Source organism: Balaenoptera physalus, assembly GCF_965194825.1.
Source record: "Balaenoptera physalus genome assembly, chromosome: 19".
NCBI classification, from domain to species: domain Eukaryota; kingdom Metazoa; phylum Chordata; class Mammalia; order Artiodactyla; family Balaenopteridae; genus Balaenoptera; species Balaenoptera physalus.
In genome coordinates this window covers 63,129,755-63,152,122 of record NC_138900.1, presented here as the reverse complement: position 1 = coordinate 63,152,122, position 22,368 = coordinate 63,129,755, and the positions used below count along the sequence as shown (strand labels likewise).

At 47.0% G+C, this 22,368-nt stretch overlaps 1 protein-coding gene across 1 annotated transcript in view; it reads right to left on the bottom strand.

The window, feature by feature from the left end:
* CDH13 (cadherin 13) overlaps positions 1–22,368 on the bottom strand; it is a 1,030,526-nt gene that overhangs the window by 105,373 nt on the left and 902,785 nt on the right. The window contains exons 9-10 of the mRNA XM_082439035.1: positions 9,386–9,568; positions 1,516–1,769 (exon numbers count right to left, since the gene is read on the bottom strand). Coding sequence (XP_082295161.1) covers positions 1,516–1,769; positions 9,386–9,568 — 437 coding nt within the window. The remainder of the gene's footprint in view (positions 1–1,515; positions 1,770–9,385; positions 9,569–22,368) is intronic.

Below are 22,368 nucleotides of genomic sequence, written 5' to 3'. Positions count from 1 at the left end.
CACTGTCTGCCCCACCTTAGTAGGACCTCTATTCCCAGATCCCAGACACCTGCCTCAGCCCCTCCCCATCACATTAACACTTTCAGGTCTGGCAGCATCCCAAGTTACCCAACAAAGGCACAGTCCCAGGCTTAGCAACATCAACCCCATTTAAATCCATTTCCTACCCACCCCGGAGTCACCTCTTTGTAGAAGTGCAAATCAACAGTTAAGCTCCCCTAGACATCCTAAATTTGTACAACTACCTTACAGTCTGTTAAGCTACAGGTTTCCCGATCTAAGTACTTAAGGAAAGCTTTCTCTTTGATGTTTAAATAGTATGTTTCCTTTGCCAGATACTGAGCAGGAAAAGGGGAAAAAAAGGAGAAAAGGAAAAAAAAGAATGGCTATTTCAGATTTACATTATTAGAGGATTTGGTATTATTTTGTACTTTTATCTAGTTTGTCTGGAATTTCAGAAAGTTTTGTTGTAAAAAATAAATCCCCTTTTGGGGTTGGAAAATAAATTCTGCCAGCTTGCTCCACGGTCCTGTGGCTGACGCGGAGATGGTGGCACATTTTCAGGTGTTTCAAATCAGGAAAATAAGACATGTTTATTTGAAGTGCGTCTAATACTTGGTTATCGGTACCTCATATGAAAAGATTAGATTTTGGAAGAGGAAGATTAATTACTTTCTTTAGCGGAGACAAGCGTGCATTTGGACCTGCGTGCCAATGTGTTTACTGTGAAACGTCGCACCAGCGAGGGCATCTCATCTCCACTAGCATGAGATGCACTGTGGATAATGATCATTTAATTAAATCTCATTATGAAAATCCCTTCTTCTGAAGTACTGGACAGAGCTTAAGAAATGAACACTGAAAATCTGAACTTTTTTTTTGGTCTGCCAATCATCAGCGGAAAACCCAACCCCGACGGTCCATTTCTAAGCACCAGGCAATGTCCACTCCTTTCCCTTCTGACAGTTCAGAGTCCAGAGCACTTCGAAGAGAGCATGGACTTTGCAGATTGTACTGCAATGTTTGCATCCTAATTTCTTCCACTACTAAGCTGGGCAGTCTTGAGCAAGTTACTGAACCTCTCTGAACTCCTAATACCCTTAACTGTACATGGAGTTAGCCTTTCTCATAAAGTTGTGGCAGCTGATAAAGTAGGCGTCTGAGATGCAAGGGGCCATATGTGGCGGCTCCTTTCTTTGTCCCTTCCACACTGTGCTTGGCACCAGCAGACCCCTCTGGACATTTGAGAACACAGCCCTGGAGCCACTCTCCTCCCGGGCTAGTCTATTGCCAGGAATCAGGTGCAGGGGCAACATCCCCACCTAGTGAGCCTGGTCCCCTGGTGCCACCAGCCGCCAGCTCTTCATTATGACACAAACTTCCTGCTCACCCAGATCATTAACAAGTTTAATTTAATGGTAGTTTGCTCCTGACAACCCAGACCCTGCAACCAGAAAAGAAAAGCCATTGCTGCCCGCCTCCCTCCTGTCTCAGGTTACCCAGCCGCCCACTCACCTGATGGTCTGATGCTGCAGGGAATCAGGGTCTGTGGCATTCACCGTCAACAGCACGCTGCCCACGGAGATGTGCTCTTGTTTGGTCACCATCATGGGGTCCGGGTGGAAAACCGGACCCTCATTGACATCCAGGACGGTGATGTGGACGGTTGCTGTGGAGCTGGGGCCGTAGGAGACGTCGGGCACCAGCGGGTCCTCGTTTTCCACTTTGATCAGCAGGGTGTGAAAGGCAGAAATCTCATAGTCCAGAGGCTGAAAGGCAGAGAGAGGGGCTCAGCACGCGGGTCTGCCACGAAGGGCAGGCACTTTTGCACGAAGGCCTCTGACAGACCCCGAGCCGTGTGGACGCTCAGGGGTGGATCCAGGTTTTGTGGGCTAAGAAGCTTGATGCAATATGGGGTCCTCTTTAAGAAAAAGAGTATGAAACATACAGATACCAAATTAGGTGTGGAAGCTGTTCCTTTTTTTAGATTGAGAAATAACTTACAACAATTACATGAGCCTCAGAGACCTGTATCCTTTGTTGTGAGATCTCTTTAGGTGACTCCCTGGCAGCGCTGACATTAAAAGCCTTCCCACCGGTAGCCTGTGACCTCACGACTCCGGCACTCACAGGGGCTCCAGGGGGTGCGCATTCTGCCAGTAGGGTGTCATGTAGGGAAGTGGATTCGGGAGGCTGACACACAAGGGGTTATTAAGCTGCATGGCCCTTCCCCACCTGAGGGCACTGGAAAACTGGGGAGGGGGCATTTTTATTTGTCCCCATGACTCGGCAGCTCTGTGGCCATTTTCTGGGCAGGGGGCAGTGATGCCAGATACATGGCCATGCCTGGGACTGTCCCACCAATGAGCAACCCTGCTGAGGCCCTTTCCAGGTGATTCTGTAAAGGGGCTGATGGTAACCGCCTCCCTTGCTGCTGCGTAGACTAAATCAGAGGATATTAAGGAAACCCCATTGTAGACATTATTAATATGGTGCCCTGTCCCTCACAGAATGTCATGGACGACATTCACTCGGTCACTTTCTTTCCAAACCACGAGATGCAGTGTGAGTGACATTTCCTGTCAATGGGGGTGTGTGTGAGGAGACATTTAGGTGAGATAAGGACACACTTATTATTTCAAGCTATTTTCCTAATGTTTACTGGGAAAACAAGTAGCTAACTCATCAGACCCATGACATAATGGATATTCCTGCCGGGAGGACGAGACTAAAGTGAGTACAGGGAGGTGGTTCACACTCAACCAGAAGTAAGGAAATGGCAGTACACGTCGTAAGGGATCTGGGAATGTGGCATCAGAGGTGAGCATGGCGAAGCTGGGGAAAGAGCTCTACGGGTGCAGGGGGTAGAATCTGGAATCGGGCAGCTTTAGTTGGGAGAGCTTTAGGCAAAATTACATTATCTCTCATAATAATTACAGCTAACATGCACGCCCCACACTCCACACCTGTGAAAGTGCACCCGCACAAATACACGTGCATATATATATGCACAGGCACAGACACACACAGGAAGTACTGACCCCGGAAGTGCTTCCCGGCTGTAAGAGGACCGCCCCTCCCGCCCTCACCTAGAACAACTCCCAACAGGGTCAGTATTAAGATTTTAAGCGCTAACAGATATCAAGCTGTTGGTACCTAGGAGCTACCCAGTTATATTGTGGTTCCATCCCTGGAACACAAGAATAATTTACCACTTCATCCTCCTTTCTAACAACAGATCTCTGTCCTTCCCAAGTCAAGCCCCAAATATGCAACCCCAGTGAAATAAGTTCCAAACATGGGCCAGGGAGCTGCCGTGCTTGGAAAGCAGAGTCACTCATCCCAGTCAGGACACTGAAGGGGACGGGAGCCTTGGGCGCGCTGGGCAGTGACAGTCTGCCGGGCAGCATCCTGAGCAGCATGGACACACAGAGCGTCCACCCCTCCTGAGAACCTTCTCGACCGCACCCCAGCACGGGGCAGACCCAGCCAGGCAACCTGAGGCCCGGAGGATTTCTTTCATACCAGCTCCCAGGAACACACCATCTTCCTGGAAATAAAGTTAAGGACAACATGCTGAGACTATGGAATCCTGAATCTAGCCCAACTGGATTTTCTACCATGATGCAAATGGCAGCAGGGTGGGGTTTTATTGCGTTTCTTAGCTCTGCAGGGCCCTTAACAGGCAGCAGCTCTGAGGCCAGCAGCGTGAGCAGCAGGATGGAGTGGAGCGGCCCGGGGCAGAGGAGGAGGAGCAGGGTCCCGACAGGAACGGGAATCTTACCATTGTCTCCTAGGGCCGTGGTAACAAAGCACTAGGTGGCTTAATGCAAAGCTTAGTACAAAGAAATGAACTGTCTCACAGTCCTGGAGGCCAGAAGTCCAAAATCAAGATGTTGGCAGGGCCATGTTCTCTCTGAAAGCTCTAGGGGAGCCCTCCCTGCCTCTCCCAGCTTCTGGTGTTCCCTGGCTGGCAGCGCATGAGTCTGACCCCTGTCTCCACCATCACCTGGCCTTCTCCCTGTGTGTCTCTGTCTTCACATGCCTGCCTCCTCATAAGGACACCAGTCATCTTGGATTGGGGGCCCATCCTACTCTATTATGCCCTTATCTTAACTCATTACACCTGCAGTGGTCCTATTTCCAAATAAGCCCACATTCAACAGGTTCTGGGGGTTATGACTTTAATGTCTTTTTGGGGGGAGGCACAATTTAACCCATAACAGTGGGGTACCCACAGCTCCCCCCATTCACACACGTCTTATAATATACTTACATATTATGTATAAATATACATACAATATTTGATCTGCATCACAACCCCTCATTACTTTCCATGATATAATCCATCTCTCATCGTGCACCTACTGTGTGCTAGGAGCGCCCCATATGCATCATCTCACCTAATCCTCACCTTACCCTCATAATAGTAGGTGATTTTAGACCCTTTTTACAGATGAGGAAACAGGTTCAGAGAGGTTAAGTAACTCGGTCAAAGTCACACAGCTAACAAGTGGCACAAAGCTGAGATGCGATACAGGGATTCTGATGAGAGAATCCGAGCTGATAACAATAAACTGCTTTTGGTACCGGGTGGTATTTCCACAAGTAATGCTGATGGGGACTCAGCCCTCTGTCCTGCCTTGGGCCACTTCATTCATACCAGGAAGCAATGCAGCTTAGTAGTAGAAAGCGCTCTTTGCTCCCAGAGCCAGAGGGGAGGGGATCAAGTCCTGGCCATAAGAACTCTAATGAATAACTACTGGACCACAGGCACATCACTGCATCTCCTGGAGCCTCAGCTTTCTCATCAGTAAAGTCCTAGTACCAAGGACTGTAGTAAGATCAGAGGAGATGATGCATGCTGGGTGTTTCACACAGCGGCTGGCCTGGAATCGGATATAATAACAAGAGGCTGTTAAGACAGTGAGGAAGAGGAATATGGGGTAGAAATAGCTGGAAGAGCCACTGCCCTCCTGCCTTGCCTCTTCAGGTATGTTCGAGGCTGACATTCCTCAGCAGAATGCTGGCTTCCGAGGAATGCAAATGTGAGTAGTGGCACAGAGAGAGGGAAGGAGAGAGAGAGAGAGTCCAGCCTTTTCTGGAGAGGAGGACCTCTGCAGTGCTTACTTCCGTTTGCACAAAGCTGGGTGTAATGACACCAGTGGGGCGATGCCCAGGGCCAGTCTACCAGGAGCTGATGAAACGTGGGTCTCTGCTCGCACCCCTTCCGAGGCCTGCCCTGGGTCATGCTGCATTAAGAAGCCCTCCGTTGTCTCGGGCATATGACCTTATTAATGTGATTTGTCTGGTGTGGGGTCTCTGTGTCAGGGAATGGGAGGAAATGGAAAACACTTCCAATAAAGTTACAGAGATGCAATTTGATTAATATTTCATCAAGTGTCAAAAGAGGGTGTGGACCATTGTTCTGGAGGATTTCAAGGCTGGAAAAGCTGGCTCTCATGGGAAGGGTAAAGAATCTGGGGCTTGTTGTCCAGAAGAGGGAGGCTTTGGAAGTGATCCGACAGTGAGTTTTAAGCCTGTGACAGGTTTGGGGATCAAGGATGCCTGCTTTCTCAATGCTTCCTTCTCCTCTGAGGACAAAAGAGAGAACAGACTTAAAATGCAGGGTGGATTATATTCAGCTGAAAGAGTAACTCTTGGACAGTTTGGAATAGGACATGGCTATTCATCTGGCAGAACTGTTAGGATTCGGTCCTGTAGGAGGAAGGACTCCCGCAGAAACCACACAGTCCTGAGACCTCCTCTAGTTCTCCCGACTGCTAACTGGATAGGGCGGAGCTGCTTGTGGTTGGGCTGCAGCATGGCCATGTCCACCCACCCCTCACTGCAGAGGCCCCAGAGGAAAGATCCAGACTTCCCAGCCTTCCTTGCAGCTGAGGGTGGGCATGTGTCATCCGGTCAGTGACACATCATTGGAAATTGTCTGGAGGACCCATGGAAAAGACATTTTTTCCCCTAATGAGAAGAGAGGGGCCCATAAGGACACATATACTCTCTCTCACTTGCCTGGCTGCCTCCTTGCTTCCTGCCTTGGAACACAGCAGCAGGAAGACGTGATGCCCGGGGCTGTGACAGCCATTTTATGTCCATGAGGAAAACATCAGAAACATCTGTGGTGCCACCTGCTGGCTCTCTGACACGTTGAGCTGCCAGCCAATCCTAGATTGGCCTACCTTCATCTAGTTATGAAGATCATGAAATTCTCCTGACTATTTAAGCCACTATCAGCCCGGCATCTGGTTACGTACAACTGAAAGCATTCCTAGCTAATGCACTGGGTTGCTACAAGGTGGAGAGCCCAGGGAGCATGGTCAGGCCAGCCTCCAGAAGGCTATCCTGGGGCTTTAACTCAGGTGCACTGAGAAGCAGAGAAAGCTCAAGGCCCTTTATACAAATTCATGTGGCAGGCAGCCAAAGGGGGGATTCCCCCATCCCAATTCTGAAGCAAAGGGAGTCCACTTGCTAGTAAAATGGAGGCCCAGGGAGGGCCCCAGGCTCTGTGGGCACCTCCTCCCGAGGAATTGCAGGTGGAAATTCCTTGTCCTACGGCAGTGCTCGTACACAAGGCTGTGCTCTCCTGGGGCAACTCTCCCTCCTGTTCTGACCCTGCAGGTGTGGGGCAGGCCCAGGAACCTGCATTTCAGCTAGCATTCCAGGTGACTCTTCTGTATGCTAACGTTTAAGACTCACAGCATTGTGGGCCAAAGGGGGAGTGTGGGGAGAGGAGAATACTCTTTTCCAGTCTAGCTTTGCTTGTATTTTATTTTCCTCAAGCTGTAGCAAACACAGGCCGTGAGAACGGTGCTCCTGCAGGGTTTATGGTGGGGATGTATATTTACCCAAGCTTTGTCTTCCAGCTGCAGGTTTGGAAAATTGCCTGATGCCTTTTATAGATACAGGGCTAGCCTCAGAGAACAGCCAGTGGCTATGTTTTATTTTTTTACGACTTTCACAGCTTTGAAACTATAGCACTGAATGTAGGAGGGCAGTGCCAGGATCTCCCGGGAGTCCTGGCAAGGGAAGAAGAATTGGGAAGACCCAGAGGCTGCTCTTTTCAGGGAGACGTTTGGAGCTCAGTTCAGACGAGGTTCTGAAAAGGACAGGGCCTGGGAGAAACCCAGACCCCTCATCATCTGGAGAAAGCCGGAAACTTCTCTGAGATCTGCCATTCTCAGTGGCTCCGGGTTCTGCCCCCAGGGATGTTGTGGAACTTTGTTGGTGCAAACGTTTATATGGCCCTGCAGCTAGGCTGAATAATGACCCCACCCCCCAATATGTCCATGTTCGAATCCCTGTAACGTGTGTTACCTTACATGGCAAAAGGGACTTTGCACATGTGATTAAGCTAAGGACCCTGAGCTGGGTAGAAGATCCTGGATTATCCACGTGGGCCCAATGGAACCACAAAGGTCCTTAAAAGAGGGAGGCAGGTGGGCTTCCCTGGTGGCACAGTGGTTAAGAATCCTCCTGCCGGTGCAGGGGACATGGGTTCGAGCCCTGGTCTGGGAAGATCCCACATGCCGCGGAGCAACTAAGCCTGTGAGCCACAGCTACTGAGCCCGCGTGCCTAGAGCCCGCGAGCCACAACTACTGAAGCCCATGCGCCTTGAGCCCGTGCTCCACAGCAAGAGAAGCCACTGCAATGAGAAACCCGCGCACTGCAATGAAGAGTAGCCCCTGCTCACTGCAACTAGAGAAAGCCCGCGCACAGCAACGAAGACCCAATGCAGCCATAAATAAATAAATAAATAAAATTAAAGAACACTGCACAAAAAAAAAAAAAAAAAAAAAAAAGAGGGAGGCAGGAAAGTCAAAGGAAGAAGTAGATGTGACAATGGAAGCAGAGGGTCAAAGTCAGAGAGACATAAGAAGATGCTGGGTTGCTGCTTTGAAGATACAGGAAAGGGCCATGAGCCAAGGAATGCAGGCAACCTCCAGAAGCTGGAAAAGACGAGGAAATCAATTCTCCCTCAGAGCCTCCAGAAGGAACCAGCCCCACCGACTGTAGCCCTGTGAAACTGATTTTGGACTTCTGGCCTCCAGAACTGTTAAGAGACTAAATTTGCGTTGTTTGAAGCCCCTGCATCTGTGGTCATTTGTTACAGCAGCCCCAGGAAACGAACACAGGCACCATGTGCCAGTCACATATTAGCTTGTGAGCTCCTCACAACAACCTGGAGCGGTGGGTTGTACCATCATCCTCATTTTACAGATGAGGAAACTGAGGCACAGAAAACAATTAAGCATCTTGGCCGAGGGTGCACAGGGAGTAGATAACAACGTTCCTGCCTGGTCCACGAATACGATTACTATAAACACGATTGCTCCCTGCTTTTCAGGCAAATTGCTGCACGCACCAGAAAAGAAGCTGTGTTCCGATGGACGTTCTGGTCTGGCAGCAGCTCTCCCAGAACCTCCTAGATCCCTTCCTCCAGGACATGGGGACCACCAGCCTCGCGTGCTCTGCTGCCACCCCCCTCCCTCCCATATTTCTGAGCCCTCCCGTTACATCATTGTCACTTTCCTTCTCGGTCCCCCTGTAGCAGAGAGAGGTCAGCTTGCTGGGCAGCAGTGCTCACAGGCGGTTTCACATGGAGAAGCGTCCCATGTGTGTAATTATCTGCTGTGTTTGACAGTAACTGAGACTCTGCTAAGAAAGATTAAGAAGAACTGTAGGGGCTTCCCTGGTGGCGCAGTGGTTAAGAATCCGCCTGCCAATGCAGGGGACACAGGTTCGAGCCCTGGTCCCAGAAGATCCCACATGCCGCGGAGCAGCTGGGCCCGTGAGCCACAATTACTGAGCCTGCACGTCTGGAGCCTGTGCTCCGCGACAAGAGAGGCCGCGATAGTGAGAGGCCCGCGCACCGCGATGAAGAGTGGTCCCCACTTGCCACAACTGGGGAGAGCCCTCGCACAGAAACGAAGACCCAACACAGCCATAAATAAATAAATAAATAAATAAAATTTAAGAGAGATAAGCAAAAAAAATTCTCTCTATAAATTTGATCTTTAAAAAAAAAAAAAAAAAAGAAGAACTGTAATAACGCACAATCTGAACATGGATCTTTAGAAAACCTTCACAGGTCCCATTTTTGCATATCTTTGATAATTCATTATCAAGCATATGGAGAATCTCATTTAAAAATTAAGTTTGTTTTTTTTTTAAGGTTACACAGAAGTTTAGGTTTTCCAGAACCTGCAGAACAACTTGGTTTTATAGCCATGAGGGTACAAGCACACCCCTAAGCTGAAGCCTTTTCCCATTTTAACTCCAGGAGGAGGAGACAGCGGCTGGTTTATCCTCGACCTGGGGCCCTGGGTGCTCAGGCGAGGAGGGAGGAGCAGTTGGAAGCACCCTTACTTTGACGACGGAGAGCATCCCCTCGTTGCTTTGCGGGTTGGTGTGGATCTCGAAGCTCTGCCCAGGGTTCCCGTTGATGATGGTGTAGGCGGCCCTCCACGCGCCTGTGGTAGGATCGTCCTTGTCCTCAACTGTCAAGTTGACAATAACTCCCACGGCTCCTTCCTCGACTGTGGCTTGAAACTGCAAACAAAGCAGACCGTCACTGTCACTATTTTGGGAAAAAAAAAAAAAAACCCACAGTGAAGACCATTGATGGCACTCTTACGATATGCCTGGTATTGGGCACATTACCCATACCATCTCATTAAATAATAAAGACTAACAGAAGAAGATCACGATGCTGTGTGTGCCAACAGATGATATGCTTCAGGTTCTCTCAGCCTTATGCGGGGCCATGAGGCTGAATTCCCTCCTACAGGATGTGGGCAGAAGTGATGTTTGCCAGGGCTGGCCTGGGTTCACCTGGGCTGAGGGTTAAGAGAACAGCTGTGCCTCTTCTCTGGACCCCTTTCCTTCTATCTACCTGGATGCAGACAACCAGGAGACCCAAGGGGAAGGTGGAGCCACAAGAGGGAAGGAGCTTGGGTCCCTGAGTCACCACATGGAGGTGGGTGGGAGCCTGTCCTGAACTGTTGTCCAATGAGAAACAAACTTGTATTGAGTTTGAGCCTTTATGCATTTTTGTTTGCATTTGTTCTTGTAGCCTTGTTACTGAATGCAAATCTGTATGCCCAACGCACAGTGAGGCCAAACAATACCAAAACGTCAGAGTCTGGAGCAGAGAAAGGTTTACTGCAGGGCCAGGCAAGGAGATGTATGGCTCATGCCTTAAAAACCCTGAACTCCCTGAAAGCTTTCAGCGAAGCCCTTTTACAGGAAAGGTGAAGGAGGGGCATGGTTAGCTGCTGCAGACTTCTTGGTGTCGGATCCTTCGTTCCTGAGGTCAGGTCACCATCAGGTCACGGTGTTCCTGTAAACCTCCACCAAAACAAATGTTACTCTCTGTTCTGACAAGAAAGAGCAAGGTCCCAAGGCTCAACTTTGGCCCTCTGAGGTCCAGGTCCTGGCTAAGAGGAGGGGGTCCCTGCGGGGGCCAGTTACCCCGCCCGGGAGCGTTCGTCCAGCACCCAGGCTGGGTCCTCCCGCCACTGCCCAGGCCCGGCTGGCAGCGCCCTCAGGGCCAGGTCCCCAGACCCTGCCCAGCCGTCATCACTGAGGGAGCCAGGCGCCCACGACCCAGCCGGCCCTCAGGTGCCTCAGGCCACCCAAAGGTTGGGGCAGAGCGGGCCGGGTCCCAGGGACCCAGGGAGACCGCCGTCGCCATTAGGTAGCGGAGAAGGGGATGGGAGAGAGGTTCCCGCGGCCTCAAGGCCTAGGCCCGGCCAGTGGGCGGCCATGGCAAGGGCTCTGGAGCTCTGCGGGACACAGCCCCCAGCCTGTCCTGGGGCCCCCCAGCTCACCCGCCGCCTGACGCCGGGGACGGCCCGGAGGGACCCAGGGAGAAGGCCGCCGTCCCCCTCTTACCTCTTGCCATGAGGACCACCCCGGGCGGATGGTTGGCAGAGCGACCTCTAACCGCCACACTAAGTGTCTCTTGCTAACCCTCCTGTGCTTGACGTCTCGCGGTAACGGTTGCGCGGTAATGGCTGTGCACCGGCCCCGCCCCCATTACAGCCTCACCCACCCTGAACGACAAGGTAACCAGATAATCACACCGCCATCGCTCATGTATGGAGGGACGGGGATTGGAACCCCAGTGTTTGACTCCAGAGCCTCTGCTCAATTGTAGCCTCTTCCTTAGTGAAGGAAGCCAATTTCATCCCTCCCACCCCTTGTCCACACCTAGCATGACTTTAAAAGGAAGGAAACATATTTCCTAAGGAAACATATAAATCGTTTGGAGCTTTGTTGTACCTGTGTTTTTATTGTAACACATCTCAAATATTTGTTGCAAGTAGATGTGGTGAAAAATAAATCAATAAATGAAAAATCAGCTTTCAGATAGAGAATTTCACAAGCCATCATTAGCACATTCCTTTGAGCTGGAAGCATAAAGTATTGTTTTGGTGCTTACCTCTGATACACTACTGGTGAATAGTAATCTGTTTGCAAATATTTTATATACAATTAATACCAATAAGCTGACAACAAGAAGAAGAAATATCCTGGAATTTCAATTAGTAGGAAAGAGAATCTAGAGACAATAAGAGGATGTCAGAAAGCCCTTCTGTTCAAAGACAAGTAATTTGAGAAATGAGGTTTCAAAAGCGGTGGCTGATTAATTAATTGACTTGCAAATCATTAATCACAAGCCATAATCTTGATGCCTTGGGGGAGCAGGATGGGGACGGGAACTAATTTGTCTGTCACAACTCAGCAAACCTGGTTGAGCTGTTTCCCTTCCCTACAAGCGGTGCTGGGAAATTCCTGGAACACGCACACTGGATGGAAAGGAGCTGGAGTGAGGGGAAGTGGAGGGTACTGTCACACAGAAACAGCTCCACGAGACAGTTATTTTGACCTGATTCCTCTGATTCTTGTTTAAGTTAGGTCTAACTTCTATCTTTCCCCCCTTATCACAAAAATTACGGAATTCCTGAGCTTGAAATCTAGACTGGTGGTTCCCAGCCCTGTTAGAATCTCCTGGAGGGCTTTTTAAAAACACTGTTTTTTAAAAAAAATAACCCTATTCCAGTTCAGTTGGTCTGGGGTAAGGCGTGGGTTTCAGTGTTTTGTTGACCTGCCCAGATAATTCTAATATGTAGTTTGGATAGAGGAGCATGAGAGTTCAAGGTCAAGAACGGCCAAAGTAAGGATGTGAGAGCCTGCCCTTGTGCATTGCAAGGCTGCCTGGGTCCCATGCTGAGGGGCCTGCAGTGCATGTGGGATTGGTAGGAAGGAGAGCTGTGATCAACTACTGCTGTCTGCCATGTGTCCAGGAGTGGGACACACGTGCTATCCAATCCTACAGGTGGCAGATAAAGAAACAGGCACAGAGAGAGAAGGAAGGAAGAGGTTTGTCCAAAGTCCTTGAGTGAACCAAACGTCAGATACAAATCTCCTGGACTCCAGTAACGTCTGCTTTCCACACGTTCTATTACTCACGCCCACTCAACAGTCCCATTGCTTAGGCCAGTCCTCCACCCCCTGCTGTGGTCCAGAGCCAGAGGACTGATTCTCTGTCCCTCCTGATCACAGCAGACCTCAGCTCATAACCTGTCCCTGTGGCTGTTCTGACACCTGTTCCTTGGGACAACAGGCAGACAATTCAGTGGGTTTGGGAGTGCTAAGACTAGAGGATGCTGGAAACCACCAGTCAGGTGCGAATGCCATTACATCCAGTCCACAGGTGAGGAGTTACTTTGTCAAGGCAGGTGAATGTCACATTGCTGAGAGGAAGACACTCTAAGAACAGATCACGATTTGAGGAGGCTGGAGGCTCCATGTGTGTCTGTCTTGTTCAGGGCTTCCTCTCCACCCCTTGCATGATGCTGGGTGCATAGAAGGGACACAGTAGGTGTCTGCTGAGTGAATGAATGGTCTTAAGATAGGAAATGGGGCCTGGCATCAAAGGTGAGGGCTGAGAGGAAATGTGAAGGGATGAAGCTATATAGGAGTGAGACTAAGAGAGACTGGCAGGGTGACGGATGCCTGATTCTGCCACTTGCTTGGATGGTCCAGGGCAGGAGGGATGGGTTGACCTCCCTTGTTCTCCAGAACATCTCCAGCAGGGATGCCTTATGACTTTCGAAGACACTGGGTACGTTACGTTTGTTGGTCCCTCCTACCACACTTGATTTTCATAGGCTTTAAAAATTTCATTTTTTTCCCCCCTGATGTGAGGAAAAAAATTAAAATTTTCTTAGATCCTAAAAAATTCATTTTTTTTTTTTTTTTTTGTTGATTTTAGGAGTTCAGGCATGCGCTTATAGTGCCTGGTCCCCAGTACACAGCACAGTGCTGGACACATGAAGATCTTCTGGATGGATGGATGAATTTGTAAAATTAATATTTAGGCCATGTATAGGTGAGAAAAGCCTGCGCAGTTTCTCCCATGACACCTTTTCATGACATCCACCAAGAGGCTGGTGCAGAATACCTTTTCAGTGCGTGGGCAAATGAGTCCAAGTGGAATGGGAAGGTGATGTTTTAGAAATTCTCACGGCATGCATTACAACCCTAATATAGCCTTAGATGTAGTAATGTGTCCACAGCTACATTTACCTACCATCCATCACCCATCCATCCATTTATTTATCCTCTGTTCATCCATCCATCCATCCTTCCATCCACTTATCCGTCCTCCATCCATCCTCCATCCATGCATCCATCCCTCCATCCATCCATCCACCCATCCACCCATCCATCCATATTCCAGCCATCCAGCCAACAAATATTCGTCAAGCGGCTTCTGTGTACCACACATGATATAGTATTAAATTCTAAAAAATAGAAAAATAAAAAAATATGGGCTTCCCTGGTGGCGCAGTGGTTGAGAATCTGCTTGCCAATGCAGGGGACACGGGTTCGAGCCCTGGACCGGGAAGATCCCACATGCCGCGGAGCAATTAGGCCCGTGAGCCACAACTACTGAGCCTGCGCGTCTGGAGCCTGTGCTCCGCAACAAGAGAGACCGCGATAGTGAGAGGCCCGCGCACCGCGATGAAGAGTGGCCCCCACTTGCCGCAACTAGAGAAAGCCCTAGCACAGAAACGAAGACCCAACACGGCCAAAATAAATAAATAAATAAATAATATAATAAATAAAGAATTATAAAAAAAAAATAAAAAATAAAAAATAAATTCTAGGGATACACTAGTAAACAAGACAACAGACATGGCATATGTTTAATTATAAAAATATGTGAAGTGTTGGGGAAGAAATAACATAGTTCTCGGAGAGCCTGAAGCTTGAGGCGAGTGGGGAGAGGGGGTGGTGCCTGACCCAGTCTAGGGAGGGTCATTAGGGAAGAATTCCCTGAGAACTGAAAGAAGAGGAGTTAGTGAGATGAAAGGGAAGAGAACCTTCCTGGCATCTGGAACAGCAGGTGCAAAGGCCAGCAGTGAAGGAAGCACAGGACATTTGTGGACCAGAGGGGAGGTGGGTGTGGCTGGAGAGCAAAGGAGAACTCGGGGAGAACTGTTTGCTATTGGACTCCAGAGGAGAATTGAGTCAGATTATGCAGAGCCTTGTGGGCCAGGGAAAGGCATTTAGAATTTGTCTTGAGAGCCAAGTGAAGTCTAATCAAGGAACTGGATTATGTTTAAATCTACTCCTGGGAGAATTCAGAAAAAAATCTTTAAATATAGAAAACATTCAACACAATTATTATAGTCTTTGTTAAGACCATTATCTGATTCTTGCATAAACTATAAAACCAGTTTCCTTGAGCATCCATTTAGAAACTCATTATTGCTTAATTAAATACTCATTCTATTAATTCTATTCAATGTTTAACCCCATTATGTAATTCAAGAATGGAAAATTAAGTAGATTAAAATGAAACAGTACCGTTTTATATTTCTATAGCAATGCTCACTCTGTGATTTAAAAACAATAGACAGACATTAACTTACCATACTAGAGCAGGAGGAATTACGGATTGTAACATTACTTCATTTAATTGGAAAAAAATAAAGTTACTTTTCTGTTAAACTGTGCAGCAAATCAAATACGAGATGCAAAACGTGTTTTTACACAATCAGTATGGGCGACTGGCTTGGGACATACTGAGTTTCATTAGCTCTCTCCACTCAATTCAGAACTGAGTTACTTCATTTTCTTTTCTTTGCCAAGGTGAGGTGAATTTTGTGATGGACATTTAGGAAGAGACTACTTGGACTTGCCACAAAGGTTATCCATCACCAGGGGAAGAGGGACTTGCATTTTAATTTATACTGAGAATGAACACTGTTCCTCACAGAGCAAAGAGTTGGTCCTTAAGGTTAACCTGGAAGACGGAAATAACGATCAGCAGGCTAGAAAGCCACAGGTGGGGGAGAAGCGACAGCTGATGACTTTAAGGGACAGGACACATGCAAGCCTGCCTGCTCGATCGCTGGAGTCCAGGTTCATGAGCTGCCAACCCTGGGGTTTCATGGAGAACTGATGTTGAACTTGAAAAGCTGGGATATAGTCATCTGGGCCCTGGCTTTGAAAAAATTAAAAGATAAGGTCCCAGAAAGTTTTACACACTTCAGTTTCTATTTGTGAGGATAAAAGGGTGAGGGAGACATCATCAGAAGCTGAACTTGCAAGCACTTTTATGAGTCTGTATTTACATAAAGTGATGCAGCTTGTTGGGAAAATCTAATTTCTTGCTGATAGCCTAATGGGTAGAAACTGTGATTGCTATAAATAAGATCATACATTTAAGGATCCTGGCATAGAGTAAGGAATCAGTATTTGTTAGGAATGGTGATGATGATCGATTTCATTCTGTATCATATGAAATTCTTACTAATAAATTGGAGAATATGGCTCAAACCCCTGTGACTCTTTCTATTCTTATCACAGTCTGCCTTCCAATGTGGTTGTCTTGTGTAGATAGCTTATTTCCCTCGGTGGGTGTGGAAGAAGCTCTCTGCTCTTCAGTCGTGTATACCTGACACTCACAAACTTGCATATCCTTGTCTTGATCTTTATCACCAAGACAAATGATGTTAACTTATCACACCCCCATTTAGAAGGAATAGCTGCATCAGATATCTGGTTTCCTTCTATCTATGATTGGGAGTCATCCTGGGGTAGAAAGATGCAACACCTCATTTAAATAAATAGTCATTAAATGTCTATTGCATGTCAGGGGGTCTGCCAGGCGCAAGAAGTACAGCAGTAAATGAGAGGGACACTATTCTCTCCCCTCATGGGTTTACACCTCAGCAGACTGACACATTCCCTCCTGGTCACCCCATTTTTTTTATATGCTTTGCTCACACTATTCGTTTTCTACCATTTCTCCACTGTCATTCATCCCAGGCTGCAACTATATTTGGACATGATTTAGTTTACAGCTAATGGTGATTTTAATAAATGGTGCTGGGGCCATTGGCTAGCCATGTGGAAAAAACAAAGAATATTGATTCCCTACCTCACACCATACAGAAATTGTGAAAGGTAAAACGATCAATGTTTTAGAAGAAAACATAGGAGGACATTTTAATTCAGCTTACAGCTAATGTTTATGTGTACTTTATATATATGTAATATAATGTAAAATACTTAAAATACATATAATATAAAAATATAAAATGTAATCATATCTATAAAGTACACATAATATAACATAGATAATATTTAAATAACAAATTTAGTAAGTATAGAGTTTATTCAGTATTTTAAAGAAGGCTTTATGTCTAAGGAGTGATGAACAGCAGAGCCCCACAAGGGACTCTAGGTTGCTTGGCTGAGAACCATGGTCTGCTCATCAGCCAGCCCTCAAGACAACTGTGCCTACTGAGTCCCTCCCTAGCCACGTCCCAGTAGGATGTGCATGGACAGGCCCCGAAGTAACACCGAGATGGGAGGGGACCATTCGGGAACCCAACAACCCACAATGGCCCCAGACATAGGTGAGCGCCTTTTACTCATTTCCCATCTAGTCAACATTCTCTCTTCTCTAAATATCGTTTTCTCTTTGAAAATGAGGAGTGGTGTCAGCCCTTTGGTTTTCAACGCCCATGGGAGACAGTTCACAGAGAGAAGACGTAAAGCAGATGCTAGAGCTGGGCTTCCCGGCAACTGTGAGCAGAGACTTCCCCGCCCTCTCAAGTGGAGGCAGCCTGGGGCGCGCCCCTATCAACTGTGAGACGGGTCTTGTCTCTGTTTCCGCAAATGCCCAACACCACCTCTTTCATGAAGCGAGAGCGCTATAATTAGACATTCAACTTTGGGATCATTTTTGTCTAGAGAATACAACCTGAGGGGAGAAGATGACAGTGTACATGTGTTGGAGGGTCTCACGATAAGAAGAATGACCACTTCTTCTCTATTCTCACTGAGAAAAAGGAAAGTGAACTAAATTGTACGTCACATGCCAGAGATGATAACACTCTAATGGTGGATGGGAGTCTTCCTTTTCTGAAGATTCTTTAAGTTTCTGAGTAGATTTAGTTCAGGGTGCCTGTATCCATAAAACATCTGAGGAAACTATACCTTCCCCAGCTCCTGCTGAAAAGAGTGTTACGAGAGGGCCATTTGTATCACACGATCCCAGCTTTCGTTGCCAGAGCTGACTGGACCCAGAAGTGGCACTGGACTCACAAGTCACCAATCTATTGGCTGCTTCATGAACGATCAGATGATTTCTCTAAGCATATGAACTCAGAGAAATGGAGGCTATATAATCAGAGAGCAAAGGGTCCTTAAATCCTAAGTTTCTGAGTAGATGAGAAATGGAGTGGCCGTTTTTTGTCATTTGGACATGAACGAATAGATGCACAGAGAAGCAAAAGAATGGACACACTGAAAGAAAAACCAAGAGCTCTCGGGGGCACCCAGAGACAGACAGATGAGGAAGCATCCTGGGTCTCTGCCTGGTTTCCCAGTCCTGCTCCTGTTCCCCTGAGGCTCCCTGTGCTGCTTCTGTGGGCTGCTCCCGTGCCCCTCAGCAACCCCATCTCCTCTCCAGCCGTCTCATGTGGGTTTCTACTCCTTGCAACTAATGGAGCCCTGGGAAAACAGCTGTGGTGGATGGATGTCTATCACTCTCAGGACGTAAATGTGGTCCTTTTGATGAAGATTTGGGTTTCACAGATGTTTCCTCAAATATTTTTTCTTTTTCTCTTTTACATCTTGCTATGGAAATTTTCAAACAGCTATAAAAGCAGACAGAATGAAGTAATGAACCCCATGTGCTATCATCAGGCTTCAGAGATTTTCAACTTATGCCCCCATTGTGCTTCATCTACACGCCCACTTCTCCCCATTCCTGTCTTGTTTGGAGCAAATCCCAGACATATCACTGAATCTGTAAATATTTCATTGCTTGTCGCTCAAAGTTAAAAGCTCTTTTTAAGAAAACAGAATCAAAGTCCTCTCCTGATCCAACTAACATTAATTTCTTCTACTGACAATTATTGTGTTTTTCTTTTGTGCCGGATGCTTTACTAAAAGTATTTGCATGTTATTTCTATTGTGGGGAGAGAGAGTCCCTTGCAGCCGCGGTAAAGAACAGTTAGAGACTGGCCTATTAGACTTCTCCATGGGTTACGAGAGTCTTCTCAGTTAAATGTTACTAAACATTTATGTTTAGTATGCCACACACTGTTACTAAACAGGTGAGGAAACAGAAAAGCTGAATGCGGAAATAGTTCAATGATAATAAGGAATAGCAGCTCGATGACAAAGAAACAGGTTCCTGAGTGGGGAGGACCCTCCAGAGTTGCTGGCACGCCAGGCAGTGTGGTTCTTGGTCCAGGAGAGCCGAGGCACACGTCTCCTAGTGGATGTGACCCCCAACCCCCCACCCCAGGGAACCCCGGGCCGGGAGGAGAGCTACGTGCCTGGAGGGCTGCGTCTGGGGTCCTGTTCCAACGAGAGGAAAAACCAAGTGTCACGCAGCCTCCCAGCTGTACAGGTGCCAGGGGATGAGCCAACAGGCAAGAGAGGGAAACAATATTCACTTCATGCTCCGGCAGGAATTATCCTCCCCTCCCCACTCAGTGCACTCTCTTCTGTATTGATTCATTTCCTAGGAGAAGTTTCCATGGTTGCTGCAGACACAGAGGAGGTGCTGGGTACCCGACTTTGGAGGAAGATGCCCAGCCAGGTTCTGGCTTGCTGGGGGCCCGACGGTCCAACAAATTTGTTTATGCAATTCTTCCTCCACGTGACCTCGCCTACCGAAGCTCCTCGAATTTACCAATTACAGATGCATATTGCAGCTAAGAAGTGAGTTTTCAGGAAGAAAAGACTCAAATACTAAAACATATCTTTTTGTCCTCAAAACAAAATGAGAACACACAGCCACTGAAGACTGGCAGAAAAATAATACAGCTGGGCAATGGTTCTCAAACTATGTTCCTTGGAACAAAGAGTGTTTGAGAGATGGTGCAGGAGTCCCACGAATGTATCACGTATTTTCCTTTAAACAAGAAAGACTGAAACTGCCTGAGGAATCTGCTAGATATATTTTATCTGTTTTGTATATTAGAGTTCTTGTCTAAGATTTTGCTTGCAAAAAAAAGTTTTGCTGCTGAAATGATGTTTGAAAATCACTGCCTTAGGGAACTGATGAAATAAATATTACATGTGATGGTGAGAGAAAAATAAAAACCAAGGAGCAAATATGCCTGCATTGTTTTTTCTCCACATGCCCGGTGTGGAAACTTTATTTCATCTGACATTAATATCTCTCCTTCGCTTGAGTTTCTCTTTTTAAAAAAATGAAAGAAAAGGCAAAACACATTTGTACATTTGATGAGATAACTGAAAAATAGTTTAATTTTGAGAAGCAAAGAGATCTTCTGCAGGGATATGCATTCAACACAAATATCTGAATCTGGATGAAGAACGACTTTTCTTTAGGAACAATAGCATGGTCTGCTCTAAAGACTTAGAATTTGGTTTATGCAATTCTGCAAATTTACAGGTGTGGAAAATTCAGTGAAATGGGGCAAGTTCTGATCTACCTCTAACTCACGGGTAAATTCTGTAACTTCTCTGAGTCCAGGTTTGCTTATCTGAGGTGTAGGGTATCAGGCTAGAGCAGGAGTTCTTAACACTGACTGCACATTAGAATCACCTGAAAACTACTCATGATCTGAGGTCCCACATTCAGAGATTCTCTTTGGGTAGGGCCTAGGCATTTGCATTTCTGAAAACTCCCCCAGATGGTTCTGATGAATGGCCAGGAGGTGAGAACAGCTGCTTGAAATGACTCCGAAGGCCCCCTCCTAGTGTTAGGATCGGACTTTAAAAAGATCATTGTGACCTGTTCTAGCTTGTGTGGGTCCTAGCCAGTGTTGGGAGTGCCAAAGGATGCCACTGGTGGGACCCTTGAGATTTCTTACAGTTCTCTGCTCTAGGAGTCTATAGGAGTTGCTAACGGACCAACGGAATACATTTGCCAATGAAATCACAGGGCTATCTCCTGGAGGTCATCTTTTTCATCACCTCAAACAGAAATCCTGTACCCATTAAGCAGTCATCCTATTCCTCACCGTCCCCCACCCCCAACCCCAGCCCCTGACAATCACTAACCTACCTTCTGTCTCTATGGATTTACCATTCTGGAAATTTCATAGAAATGGAATGACACAACATGTGGTCTTCTGTGTCTAGCTTCTTTCAATTAGCATACTGCTTTCAAGGTTCATCCCTGTTGTAACCTGTGTTGGCACTTTGTTCCTTTTACTGGCTGAATAATATTCCACAGCATGGATGGACCACATTTTATCTAACCATTCTGCCACTGATCAACATGTGGGCTGTTTCCACTTTTTGGCTATTGTGAATATGCTGCTCTGAACATTCATGGACACATTTTTATATGGACATATGTTTTCATTCCCTTGGGCAGATACCTAGGAGCGGAATTGCCGGGTCACATGGTGACTCTGTGTGTAACGCGGTGGAGATCTAAGTCATTCACCAATATGCAGAGAGCGCTTGGGTGGCACCTTTTAAACACATGAGGCCATGTACTGTTTGCTGGCTTCTCAGAGCTCACTGCCTCCTCCCGTGTGAGGGAAGGCAATATTTGAGAATGAAGCTTCCCTCTTTGAATGGCAGGAGGGGTTGGGAAGAAGGGGGATCTATGGGCACCGTATCTCCTTTGACTAACCCACTTCAAGTAGCCTCCTTTCCCCTATTTGCATGCGGTATTGCTCAGCTTAATGCAGAAATAAGACGGACACCCCGGAGCTCACGGAGAACAAGCCCTGCTCTGTACGTGCCCCTTGCAGCTGTTTCTAACTAGAGAAAGTACATCTTTAATCTCCTGAGCAGTAGGAAAATCGACACACTTGGTTAGGCTCCTGATGCTAATGCCCCAGTACAAATAAGGACACGAGAAACCTTCTGCTTTCATTACAAGGGATTTGTACAAATTCACACATGGAATTGACTTACAGCTTCTAATTTATATTTAAATCCCAAATGTCGTTGTCAGAAGAAACTGCTCTAAATCTATTGTCTGTGTCTGCACCATTGATTCCTGTTTCAAATAGACCCCATGGGACCAACTGTAATTCCCATCGGCACCTCTGCATATTTCTTCCCAGAGGTGGCTTGTGGTGCTTCTGAGAACATCTGAGTCCCACAGGTAGAAAAGATGGTTGAGAATTATTCCCTTGGGAATCAGACCCAGTGAGAGGGGAAGGATTAGAAAAATCATTCTCTGTCCCTTCTGGGCTCTGATCCCAGGGTGGAGTCACACCGGAAGTCTGTGTGGGGAGAGAGGTGCCCCGATGGCCATCTTTCATGTTGAAAAGAATGAATGATGGAAAGTTACTCATGTGTAACACCCCCTGAAGCTCTATAACGTATTGGCTGTGTGACCTTGGTCAAGTCACTTAACCTCTCTGTGTCTTGATGTTCTCATCAGCACAATGAGAAAAATAATAGTCCCTACCCTTATAGGATTATTATGATGATTGAGAATATTTATAAATGTCAAGATGAATGCCAGACATGTAATAAGCAATATAGGCACATTGTTACGGTGAACACAGACAGAAAGAATACAGAAATGAAGTTTGTAACGGTGCACGTCAATTATAAGGAATGTGACCAGAGAAATAAACTTTGTTCTTTTGGGCTTTTTGTTGCTGTCGTTAGAGTAGACTAGTTTTGCTAAATAGCATTTCTGACAATATAAATTTCCCTTGTTGTCTAAAACTACTTAGACTCGGTGTCACGTATAATCAGAGGTGTCCTGACCAACGGTACCTTTTAGAGAGGTGTCCTGACCAGTAGTACTTTTTAGTTCCTAAATGCATTTTTAATCTAACTTAGGGTTTCTCAAGAGCAGTGCTCGT